Below are 13,130 nucleotides of genomic sequence, written 5' to 3'. Positions count from 1 at the left end.
AGTCATTATCTGCAATTTACAAAGCAATGGACACAAGCAAGAACCAACTGGTGAGCTTGGAATAACCTTCTCCCATGCTGTCGGAGCCAACCGCTTATGTCCTATTATGACAACTATTCAGCACTGATTGAGCACTTACAATGTGCCAGGCTCTGTGCTAAATGCATTCTATACATTGTCTCATTTAATCCTCCCACCTGAAGTGGTCATTATGATTATTATCCTGCTGGAGGAGGTTATGGAGAAGACATGACCACCCTTGACCCAAGAGCTGCCCCCCACACCGGCAACTGGAGACTCCTCGCCCCCTCCCCGTCTTTGAAATGTACAAGCATTTTCACAGTGAGAGCAGTTCCAAGGGCACAGCCTTGAAAGAGTAAGTTGTTACGGAGACCATCTGGAAGTATACATAACTGAACCCTGTTCAGACCTCCATAAAAACTTTTTTAAGATTCTGGCGGGCAGGTATGGAGTTCTACTGGTCTTGCAACCACCTATAAATTTCCTTGCTTATTACACCTGCCATCTGGAGCGACCTCTTTCTTTGTCTCTCCTTCCTTCCTCTCTGTGTATGGGGGGCCGGTTTTGAATTTCACCCTGGCGAAGCTCCCAAAGTCTCAAACCAACATATCCCCATTTTACAGTTGAGGTAACTGACACACAGAGAGGTTCAACAATTTCCCAGGGTGGGGAACGCCTGGGTGGCTCAGTTGGTTAATCATCTGCCTTCGGCTCAGGTCATGATCCCAGGGTCCTGGGATCGAGTCCTGCATCAGTCTTCTTGCTCAGCAGAGCGTGCTTGCATCTCCCTCTGCCTGCAGCTCCCCCCCTGCTTATGCTCTCACTCTCTCTGACAAATAAATAAAATCTTTAAAAAAATTATGGGGCGCCTGGGTGGCTCAGTCGGTTAAGCAGCTGCCTTCGGCTCAGGTCATGATCCCAGGGTCCTGGGATCGAGCCCCGCATCGGGCTCCCTGCTCAGCGGAGAGCCTGCTTCTCCCTCTCCCTCTGTCTGCCGCTCTGCCTACTTACACTCTCTTATCTCTGTTAAATAAATAAATAAATGAAATCTTAAAACACACACACACACACACACACACACACACAATTTCCCAGGGTGACAAAGCAACAAAGTGTTAAAGCTGGTTTGGACCCATTTAATCTGATTTCAAAACCCCCATTCTTTGCTGCTGTACTATACATATCTTCCATCCAAAAACTATAGTTAAAATTGAAGATAATACAACTTATACCGACAATGACCAGTTCTACAATCTTCCCCCCACCTTTTTTTTTTGTAAGATTTTATTTATTCATTTGACAGAGAGAGACACAGCGAGAGAGGGAACACAAGCAGGGGGAGTGGGAGAGGGAGAAGCAGGCTTCCCGCGGAGCAGGGAGCCCGATGCGGGGCTCGATCCCAGGACCCTGGGATCATGACCTGAGCCGAAGGCAGATGCTTAACGACTGAGCGGCCCAGGTGCCCCTTCCCCGCCCCCTGCCTTTTAAATTCTTTGTAAGGGGTGTCTGGGTGGCTCAGTTGGTTAAGCATCTGCCTTCGGTTCAGATCATGATCTCAGGGTCCTGGGATCGAGCCCCGCGTTGGGGAGCCTGCTTCTCCCTCTCCCTCTGCCTCTCACCCTGCTTGTGTGCTTTCTCTTTCTCTGTCAAATAAATAAATAAAATCTTTTAAAAAATTGTTTTTAAGTAACACTCAGTGTTTAACATAAAATATTTAAATGTAGGTAGAAGTTAAAGCATGTCTTTTTTTTTAATTTTTATTTATTTCTAAAGTAATCTCTATGCCCCGTGTGGCACTCGAACCCCTGACCCTGAGATCAAGAGTCTCATGGTCAACCAACGGAGCCATCCAGGAGCTCCAAGCATGGTTTCTTTTTAATGGGCCTCTTTTTATTTGCCTCCAGCATTTCATGCATTACAACTTTCATTGGCTAGGCAGTTGTTATTCCATAGAATCAATAGTACTAATTTTCACACTTCATTAATAAATAAATGGAGGTCCAACATGTTATGGTATGAACCCATAGATCCCAGGGAAGTTGAGAGGGAGTTCAAAAAAAGCCACTTGGATCAAAAAAGGTCAGGGGGCACCTGGGTGGCACAGTCGGTTAGGTGTCTGACTCTTGGTTTCAGCTCAGGTCAAGACCTTGGGGTTGTGGAATTGAGCCCTGTGTCAGGTTCCGCACTAGGCGTGGAGTCTGCATGAGATTCTCTCTCCCTCTCCCTCTGCCCCTCCAGCTCATGCTCTCTCTCTCTCTCTCAAATAAATAAATAAATCTTAAAAAAAAAAGACTTAAAAAAAGGTCAGGTTGCTGACATGAGTCCAGAGATAAAAGGCTTTCTAAAGGTAACAATCCTAGATTTATGATTCAAAAGGGGGACTCTGGATCAGTGCCTTAAGAATATTTCAAGTTTGGGGGCGCCTGGGTGGCTCAGATGGTTAAGCGTCTGCCTTCGGCTCAGGTCATGATCCCAGAGTCCTGGGATCGAGTCCCGCGTCGGGCTCCCTGCTCCTTGGGAGCCTGCTTCTCCCTCTGCTTCTCTCTCTCTCTCTCTCTCTCTCTCGTGAATAAATAAATAAAATCTTTAAAAAAAACTTTAAAAAAAAGACTATTTCAAGTTTGAATGGGGAAAAAACAGATTTGGCGATCCATTGCAAAAGAAGATCAGAAACTGTGGTCTTGTATGTGAACAGGAAGCAAAAGTCAGAGTCTTTGATGGTTTGGAACAGAGAAGATGAGAAAGCCTTTCTACCAGGCTTTTAACAGTTTGCAGCCTAAGACTCAGAAGGAAAAAAATTTCAGGAGCTAAAATGCTATAAATTAGGTGTTTGGTGTGATTTTCCTGTACATTTGAAAACTGTCCTAGCAAAATAAAAAGCTGTAAGAGAATTATTAGGGAACTGACCAACACGGCAGTTTGAGTCCAAAGTGTTGTTTTATGCAAAGCCTTGTGAAGGATGGAAGGATGGAATCTGTTGCTTCTACAGATGTGGTAATAAAATAATCGAAGCAGCCGACACGTACTGAGCACTTACCTTGAGCTTGACATATATCTTCTTACTGAGTTTTTGCAATGGAGCCATAAGGTAGGTCCTATTATCGTCTCCATTTCAGAGAACAGAGGCAGAGTAAGGCTTCAAAACATGCCTCAAGTCAGTCCCATAGCCAGCGAGGGGCAGAGCCAGCATTCAAACCCAGAGCATATTTGAACACGGCTTCTACTCTGCAAAGACCCAGCATTCTTTCAAGGCCACTGGGGGCTCAAGAGACCAACAGGGTGGCCACGTATTTGTGTGTGTTCTGGGACTCTCAACAGATTGAGAGAGCTTCCTGAAACTGCAAAAGCAATAAACCTTCATGTTAAAAGCAGAGAGGGGCTCTGGGTTCAAATCCTGACTCTGAAGCTTCATTGTCACGGCACCTAGCAAGCCCAGGTTTTTCTAACCGTGGAAGGGCAGTCGTAGGATTCACCCCGGTAGGTAGCTGTGGGGACTGAATGAGATGATGCACTTAAAGTTCTTAGCACAGGACCTGGTGCATGGCCATCTATCAATACAGGGCAGCCATTGTGGGGATTTTTCTGAGCTTGTAGGAAGCAGAGCCCCTCAGCCTGGGTGTCATGCCAAAGTACCAAAGCCAAAAAGGGTTTTCAAAGGAGGAACCAGGAGGAAGGACCCAGATTTTAAAAGGAGAAAGAAAAGGAAAGCGGTTGGGAGCACCATGGGTGCCAGGTGCAGAACTAAGACATTTGATTGTGATTTCAACTTGAACCCTTGAGAACCAGAATACAGTTGAGCCATTCTAGGAAGATTTTCTGAATTTGTCATAACAGGTGTGGAGAAAGAGCACACAAACACGCACGCACACACACACAATTTTCTACCAGGTCAAGACAAAACAAAACAAAACAAAAAAAACACACATACACACATTCACAGTACTTTGGTCCAACATAGCTCTGCTATTGGTGCTGAGCATGGTTACCCAGAGCCAAGGCAGGAAGCTGAGGGTCCTTGAGAAAGGTAAGAGGCCCTTCCCAGCCCAGCAGGAGGCACCGTGCTAGGGTGTGCAAGGCAAAGGCAGGGGCACCACAAAGAGCCCTGGCTTTGCAGGGAGGGCTGGTGCCGCTGGTGCCCCTGGGGCCCTTGCGGCTGCCTCTCTATTTGAAAGCAGGAGTTTTAACCGCGGCGTCCTATTCATGAAAAACAAAAATCCTTCGTTTATCTGTAAACACTGCTGACACCTAAATACCGTAGAGAGACTCAGCAAATAAAGTCAGCGCGTTTCAGAAGTGCCTTCTAGGATTATACCCAAACCAAAGACTGAATGAGTCAAGGGAGAAAGGAGAAGGGTGTGCACAGGGTTAACCTTCCCCTAACCCTTTCCCTCCCACCCGAGACCCAGGAGAAGGCGGGGGAAGAAACGCTGGGAATTTCAGGTGTGCCCTGAACCTCGTGCCCGGGGGAGAAACACGGCAGAAACCAGCGGACACTCCCCCCTCTCCAGGGATGTGGGCGCTTTCCAGGATGGTCCAACCGCTCCAGCGTCCTAGCGCATCCCGGGCGGAGAACCGACTCTCCTCGCTCGGCTGCGGGAAAGACCTTACTTTCCAAGACCAGCTGCGAGCTTACGGATCCGGGACTACCCAGTTCACCCCCAGGTTCCCGGTTTGCTGCCTCGCGATTTCCTGAGCCTCCCGGTGAAGCCCAGCCTGGAGGGTCCCCCTTAACAAAAGGTTCGCGGGAGAGCGCGTCGCTGCGCAGCGCAGCGCTGCGCAGCGCTGCGCATCCGCCCCTCGGTGAAAGCCCCGCTGCGGGGGCGCTCCCCTTGGTGCGCTCCCCGCGATCCCCTGAGCTCCCACGACCACCGGCTCCAGCGCACGGATCCCCAACTGTGCCCCCCTTCCAGCCGAGTACTCACTTCTCCCCAGTCCCTCTGCTGTCCACGCCGTCTCCTCCACCGCCCCATAGCGCCTCAGAGGCTTCTCGGTTTCCAGATGGGTGGACAAAGATTGCTTTAACTCCATCGCTGATCCCCGCGGGCAGGTCGACGGGTCCCCCCTTTACTCCATCCCCGCCGCGGGTTGCAGGGAGGGAGGCGGCTCCAGCCAGCAGCGTTTTAAGGGGCCGGGCGCTCGTGACGCTGCTCCATCTCTTCCGCCGCCAGGGCCGGGGAGCGCCGACTGGTACCCTGCAGGGGGAGGGATGCAGGGCGCATGCGCAATGGAGGCGGGAGGGGGGGCTTGGGGGTTGGGTAGAGAGAAAGAGGGGCAGATGATAACTCTAAGAAGCGCAACAGACAAACAACAACTAAAATAGAACCAAACCAAAGGAAGTAAAAAAACAAGGCCCCTGCTCATGCTGGAGCCGGTGGTGATGCTTTGCCAGGGCACGCTATGCTGCTTGTGATCTGTCAGGGCTGCTAGGTTTTGAGTGGGATTGGTGAGCGCATCTCTAGCTGTGGGCGGTGGATCCATCTTTGGTGGCGAGTGTGCAGAAGCCTGAGTGTGGACTTGAATCTGTGGGTTCTGGGCTGGGTCGAGTGCATTTTTGTGAGAATCTCTAGGGTTTGCTTCTGCGTGTGTAACTGGAATTATGAAATGGGACAGTCTTGTTACCCAGGTGCCCCGTGTCAACTCCGTAGGTGTTTGCATGAACTTGAGAGAGACAGGAACATACTTTGGACACAGTTATAACACAATTTATATATATAACACAATTATAACAAAGCTGTTTGGAACACGGGTCTCTACTTTCCAGAAACTCAGGGGTTAACACAGCAGGGCAGCATTGAAAATACAAAGTAAAATCAGCAGCTAGATTGATAAAAATTAGTAAGAGTTTATTTAATGAGGGCTAGGTTCTAAACACTTCCTAATAACTGTGGGAAACAGATACTATTTTGTCGGCCTTGTTTTACACAGGATGAAACTGAGGTACAAAAAATGATTTGCTCCAAGTCCCACACTTACCAAGTGGCCTGGTCAGCAATTGAATCCAGACTTAGCCTCTTTCTTATACTGACGCCTTTACTGCACTGATATGGTGTTTTGTATGGCAGGAGGGGTAGGAAAGACCCTATAGGATATGAGTTGTTTGTTGTTTGTTGTTGCTTTTAAGATGCCATCTGGGGCAATTTTTGGTATCCATTTGGCTTGTGGAAAAGTGTAGCATGGCCTACCTGTTTGAGAAAATTATTTAGCCACTGGTAGTAAGTGTCCTTAAAAAGTTATCAATAGGGGTGCCTGGGTGGCTCAGTCAGTTGAGTGTCCAACTCTTGGTTTCAGCTCAGATTGTGATCTCAGGGTCGAGGGATTGAACCCCACATTGGGCTCTGCTCTCAGCAGGGAGCCTGCTCGAGGGTTCGCTCCCTCTGTCCCTCCACCCACACAGGCACTCTTTCTCTCTCTCAAAATGAATGGATAAATCTTTTTTTAAAAAAGTTATTATCAATAATCAACTTCTAAATAGCCCATGAGAGAAAAGGGAAGTAAGAATGAAAATCATAAAATATTTAGAGCTGAATAACCATGAGAGTACCATATATCAAAACTTGTAAGTTTTGGTGGAAGTAAATGTGTAGCCATAAATGCCTGCATTAAACAAAATGGGTGATGGACATTGGGGAGGGTATGTGTTGAAATGAGCACTGGGTATTATATAAGACTGATGAATCACAGACCTGTACCCCTGAAACAAATAATACATTATATGTTAATTAATTGAATTTAAATAAAAAAATAAACTCCAACTGACTCTTAAAAAAAAATGTAAGACTAAAAATAAGTGGGTAAGGATGAATGGATAAGCAAAACATGGTCTAGCCATACAATGGAATACTGTTTGGCCTTAAAAAGAAGGGCATTCTGCAATATGTTACAACACGGATGAACCTTGAGGACATGATGCTAAGTGAAATAAGCCAGACCTTGAGGACATGATGCTAAGTGAAATAAGCCAGTCACAAAAAGACGGATATGGTGTGATTCCAGTTACACGAGGTATTTAGAGGAGTCAAATATCATAGAGCTAGAAAGTAGAATGTTGGTTGCCAGGGGTCTGGGTGAGAGGAGAATAGAGAGTTATTGTTCAATAGGTATAGATTTGCGGTTTTACAAGACGAAAAGAGTTTTGGGGATGGATGGTGGTGATGGCTGCAAAAAATGAATGAGTTTAATACCACTGACTATACTCTTAAAAATGGTTAAAATGGTAAAAAAAAAAAATGGGTTAAGTGTTCAACTCAAAAGACTTTAATAAAAAAGAACATATGGGGTGCCTGGGTGGCTCAGTTGGTTAAACATCTGACTCTTGATTTTGCCTGAAATCAGGATCTCAGGTTTGTGAGATCAAACCAGCATCAGGCTCCATGCTAAGCACAGAGTCTGCTTGAGATTCTCTTTCTCTCCCTGTCCCCCTGCCCCTCCACCCCTCTGTCTCTCTCTAAAATAAATAAATGAAATCTTTTAAAAAAATAAATAAAAAAGAACAGATAAAACCTGTGGAGTAGAAAAAAGAAAATAATAATGACAGCATAAAAAATAGAAAACCAAGAAGCAATAGAGGAGATCCACAAAACCACAAGCTGATTCCTTGGGAGGAATATACTAATAAAGAAGGCAAACCTCTCAAGACTCACCAGGATAGGCACTCATGAGTAATATTAAGAATGAAAAGGGATACATAATACAAATACAGGTAGGTTTTTTTAAATTGGTTGAAAGAGATAAATTTCTTTAAGAAGTAAACTACTAAAATATATTTAAGAAATAAAAAAAATCAATAATCATTACAAAAACTTACACATATCATATATACAAATTCCAAGAGGGGGAGAGGGAGAGAGAGAATCCTCAAGCAGACTCCCCACTGAGTGCAGACCCTGACTCAGGGCTCAATCCCAGGACCCTGAGATCAAAACCAAGAGTCAGCCGCTTAACCAGTTGAGCCACCCAGGCACCCCAAAAGCTGAGTTCTTAATATAAAAATTTATGTTCCTCCTTAGTCCCACAAAGGCATCAGGCCCAAACAGTTTTATAGGTGAGCTTTAACAAAATAACAGATAATCCTTATTTCATAAAAATTGTTTCAGAGCTCATTTTATGAGGACAATATATGACCTTGATATCAAAACTAGATTAAAATGGTACAGTAAAAGAATTCTAGAGTGAGCTCACCTATAAACACAGGTACAAAAATTCTAAATATTAAAATACATTACAAACAAATGAGGTTTATTTCAAAAATGTAGTAATGTCCCAGTATCAGAAAATCTATTGACATAATATACCATATTAACAGATTTTAAAAAACCTGTTGGATTACCTTAATGGATACAGAAAAAGCATTTGAAAAAATTAGCAGTCACATATATGTCTTTTTTTCTTAGCAAATTAAGAATAGAAAATCATTTCCTTAACCTTCTTGAGAGTAATTATCAAAAATCAACAGCAAACATTCAACACTTACTGTTGAACCTCTGTACCTGATCATTAAGGTCAGGAACAAAGCAAGGATGCCTGTCATCTCCACTTTGAGAGATCCTAGCCTAGTTAGATAGGAAAAATAAATGAGGCATAAGAACTGAAACAGAAGAAACAAAACTTTCTTTTTCAGACACTATAATTGCCTATATAAAAATGCAAGCAAAAAGAATGCAAGCACATCCACATGAAAGGTATTAAAATTAATAAGGCTAAGTTTTTGGAAACAAGATAAACATACACAAATAGTAATATTTCTGTACATTATTAATCAAACTTAAGGTTATAATCAAAATAACAAAAAAAACCCTCAAGAACCTTTGAGGAGAAAATTATTATTTTGTGTCAACTGGGACTATTAATTAATGATTTTTATGTTACATTGCTAAACAACATAAAAAATGAACTGAAAAAATGAAGAGATAGATATGTCACATTCAAGGGTACAAAAGGATAAGTCTCATAAAGATGGCAATTCTCTTCAGTGATAACTGTAGTTGAAATCTTCATAGGGAATAAGACTTTAAAATAAACCTGGCAGTGGGGCACCTGGGTGACAGTCAGTTAGAGTCTGTCTTTGGCTCAGGTCATGATCTCAGGGTCCTGGGATCGAGTCACACATTGGGCTCCATGCTCAACAGGGAGTCTGCTTCTCCCTCTGCCCCTCCCCCCGCTCATGCACTCACGTTCGTGCGTGCGCGCTCTCTCTGTCAAATAAATAAATAAAATATTTTTTTAAAAACCTATTGTAAAACCTTAAGACGTAAGAAAATCAAGAGCCCCCAGATAGACCCACATGTATTTGGAAGGCTGGTATGTGACAGAGGTGGCATTACCAATGAGTATAGAATGGATAGACTCTTTACTAAATGGTGGTGAGGTAGTTGCCTAACAAAATGGAAAACTAAAATAAAAATGTCAACCTTGAACTTCCTATCATATATACACATATCACATACACATATCATATATACAAATTCCAGGTAGATTAAAGACCTGAATGAGAAAAAGCAAAATTTTTAAAATGTGTAACATCACATAGAAGAATATCTTTATTCTTTTGCAGTGGAAACTTATGTTACCTAAGACCCCAAAACACAAACCTTAAAGAAAAAGATTAAGTTTGACTCTATTAAATATTTTTAGTGAGGTGACAGTCACATTAACCTAAAATTAACCATTTTGAAGTGAACAATTCAGTGGTATTGTCCTTTCCCAGTGTGGTACAATCCCCACCCCATCTCATGCCAAAACATTTCATTACATTTTCAGGAGACTTCCATGCCCATTATGTAGTTATCCCATATTCCCCCTCCTTCCAGCTCCTGGCAACCACCAGTCCTTTCTTTCTCTATGAACTTAACCTGTTCTGGACATTTCACATGAATGAAATCAAACACTATGTGACCTTTGTGTCCAGCTTCTTGTTCTTCACATATTGTTTTTTTTTCTAAAGATTTATTTATTTGAGAGAGCGAGAAAGAGAGAGAGAGAGTACATGAGAGGGGGGAGGGTTAGAGGGAGAAGCAGGTTCCTCGCCGAGCAGGGAGCCTGATGCGGGACTCGATCCCGGGACTCCAGGACCATGACCTGAGCCGAAGGCAGTCGCTTAACCAACTGAACCACCCAGGTGCCCTCGCATATTGTTTTTGAGGTTCATCCATGCTGTAGCATGAATCAGTATCTCCGTCCTTTGGATGGCCATTGCATTGTAGGAATACACCACATTTGATTTATCCATTCATCTGTTAATGGGCATGTGCGTTGTTTCCACCTTTTGGCTATGGTGAATAGTGCTGCTATGAATGTGTGCATAGAAATATCTGTTCGACTACTTATTTTAAGGTACTGAAGACTGCAGTTGCTGGGTTATATGGTAATTCTATGTTTAACTTTTTGAGAAACAGTCAAACTGCTTTCCACAGTGGTTGAACCATTTTACATTCCCTCCAGCAATGTATGCAGGATCTAATTTCTCCACATCCTCACTAACATTTATGATATATACATTATTTTTTTGTGATTGTAGCCACAGCAATGGAATAGACCAACTACCAAAAAAGGGATGACTTGTAGAGACTTAATAATACACAAAGGAAACCGGATGCAGAATAGTACATACTGAATGATTCCATCCATATAAAGTTCAAAAACAGACAAAATTTATCTATAATGATAAGTGTCAGAATAGTGGCTACTTTTAGGAGGCTACTGAACAAATAAACAAGAAGGGGAACTTGTTAAAATACTAGAAATGTATTGAAATAATTGATGACATAGTGGGATGTGTGTGTGTGTGTATGAATATACACACATATATATAATTTACATGGATATATATATATGACTATGCATATTCATTGAGAAAGCCACTTAAGATATATGCCCTTTACTAGAAATTATATCTCAATATTAAATACTAATTAAATGGGCACCTGGGTGGCTCAGTTGGTTAAGCATCTGCCTTCGGCTCAGATCAGGATCTGAGGGTCATGGGATCAAGCCCCACATGGGGTTCTCAGCTCAGCAGGGAGTCTGCTTCTCCTTCTCCCTCTACCTCTGTTCCTCCCCCTGCTTGAGCACATGCTCCCTCCCTCTCTCTCTCATATAAATAAAAAAAATATTAAAAAAAACTAAATTAAAGAGTGTATAAATAAAATAAAAATTAAAAAAATTTAAAAACTGAATAAAAGATTGTATAAATAAAATTAAGGAAAAAATGGCTGGTAGGTTCAGGGATCTTTGTCATGTTATTCTGTCTACTTTTCTGTATTAAATTAAAATTAATGTCATAATTTTTAAAAAAAGAAGAAAAAAAGTAGCCAGATCTCTTGGATCCAGTAATTCACCTCCTAGGAATCTACCCTAAGAAATATTTGCAATATTAAGAAAAATACTCACAAGGTATTTCTTTTTTTGTCTTTAAATTTGTTTATTGTTATGTTAATCACCATTCATTACATCATTAGTTTTTGATGTAGTGTTCCATGATTCATTGTTTGTGCATAACACCCAGTGCTCCACGCAGAGCGTGCCCTCTTTAATACCCATCACCAGGCTAACCCATCCCCCCACTCCCTCCCCTCTAGAACCCTCAGTTTGTTTTTCAGAGTCCATCGTCTCTCATGGTTCATCTCCCCCTCTGGTTTCCCCCCCTTCATTCTTCCCCTCCTCTCTTCTTCTTCTTCTTTTTTTTCCTTAACATATGTTGCATTATTTGTTTCAGAAGTACAGATCTGTGATTCAACAGCCTTGCACAATTCACAGCGCTCACCATAGCACATACCCTCCCCAATGTCTATCACCCAGCCACCCCATCCCTCCCACACCCCCACCACTCCAGCAACCCTCAGTTTGTTTCCTGAGATTAAGAATTCCTCATATCAGGGTCACCTGGGTGGCTCAGTTGGTTAAGCGACTGCCTTCGGCTCAGGTCATGATCCTGGAGTCCCTGGATCAAGTCCCGCATTGGGCTCCCTGCTCGGCAGGGAGTCTGCTTTTCCCTCTGACCCTGCCCCCTCTCATGTGCTCTCTCTATCTCATTTTCTCTCTCTCCAATAAATAAAATCTTTAAAAAAAATTCCTCATATCAGTGAGGTCATATGATAGTCTTTCTCTGATTGACTTATTTCACTCAGCATAACACCCTCCAGTTCCATCCATGTCGTTGCAAATGGCAAGATCTCATTCCTTTTGATGGCTGCATAATATTCCATTGTATATATATACCACATCTTCTTTATCCATTTGTCTGTCGCTGGACATCTTGGCTCTTTCCACAGTTTGGCTATTGTGGACATTGCTGCTATAAACATCGGGGTGCACGTACCCCTTCGGATCCCTACATTTGTATCTTTGGGGTAAATACCCAGTAGTGCAATTGCTGGATCGTATGGTAGCTCTATTTTCAACTGTTTGAGGAACCTCCATACTGTTTTCCAGAGTGGTTGCACCAGCTTGCATTCCCACCAACAGTGTAGGAGGGTTCCCCTTTCTCCGCATCCCTGCCAACATCTGTCATTTCCTGACTTGTTAATTTTAGCCATTCCTGACTGGTGTGAGTGGTATCTCATTGAGGTTTTGATTACAGAAGGTATTTCTTATAGTTTCTGTAAAATGTGGGAAAAGTCTAATATCTTACAAAAGGGAAATGACTAAATTCTATACTTATGTAAAATTATGTTTACAAAGAGTTTGAAATGTCATGGGGAAAACATTGTAACACAAGGTTCATCAAAACGTAAAAGGGAAAAGTAGAAAACAAATTGTAATATTGAAGGATGGGCTATTGTTCTTGCTTTTTTGGTTAAAATCAAGTGTACACTGTGATCTCAATCATACTAAGTATTTCATAAAGTGATAATAGTAGAAATTAAATGAAAAATACTGTGATCCCAATTTTGTTATCTGTTCACATATAAACATATCCAATAAAAGAAAACACTTATTTTTTTTGAAGATTTTATTTATTTATTTGAAAGAGAGAAAGAGCAAGCACAAGTGGGTGGAGGGACAGAGGGAGAGGTAGACTCCCCGCTGAGCAGGGAGCCCGATGTGGGACTCGATCCCAGGACCCTGGGATCATGACCTGAGCCGAAGGCAGATACTTAACCAACTGAGCCACC

The 13,130-nt window shown here is 42.8% G+C and overlaps 1 protein-coding gene across 1 annotated transcript in view; it reads right to left on the bottom strand.

Annotated features, from left to right (window-relative positions):
• Positions 1 to 5,223, bottom strand: part of BMERB1 (bMERB domain containing 1) — a 121,407-nt gene extending 116,184 nt beyond the window's left edge. The window contains exon 1 of the mRNA XM_027614207.2: positions 4,944 to 5,223. Within this exon, the coding sequence (XP_027470008.1) occupies positions 4,944 to 5,049 (106 nt within the window). The 5' untranslated portion in view covers positions 5,050 to 5,223. The remainder of the gene's footprint in view (positions 1 to 4,943) is intronic.
• Between the last annotated feature and the right edge of the window lie 7,907 nt (positions 5,224 to 13,130).

This window comes from Zalophus californianus, chromosome 10 (assembly GCF_009762305.2).
Source record: "Zalophus californianus isolate mZalCal1 chromosome 10, mZalCal1.pri.v2, whole genome shotgun sequence".
Lineage (NCBI taxonomy): Eukaryota > Metazoa > Chordata > Mammalia > Carnivora > Otariidae > Zalophus > Zalophus californianus.
This window is presented reverse-complemented; position numbering and strand designations above follow the sequence as displayed.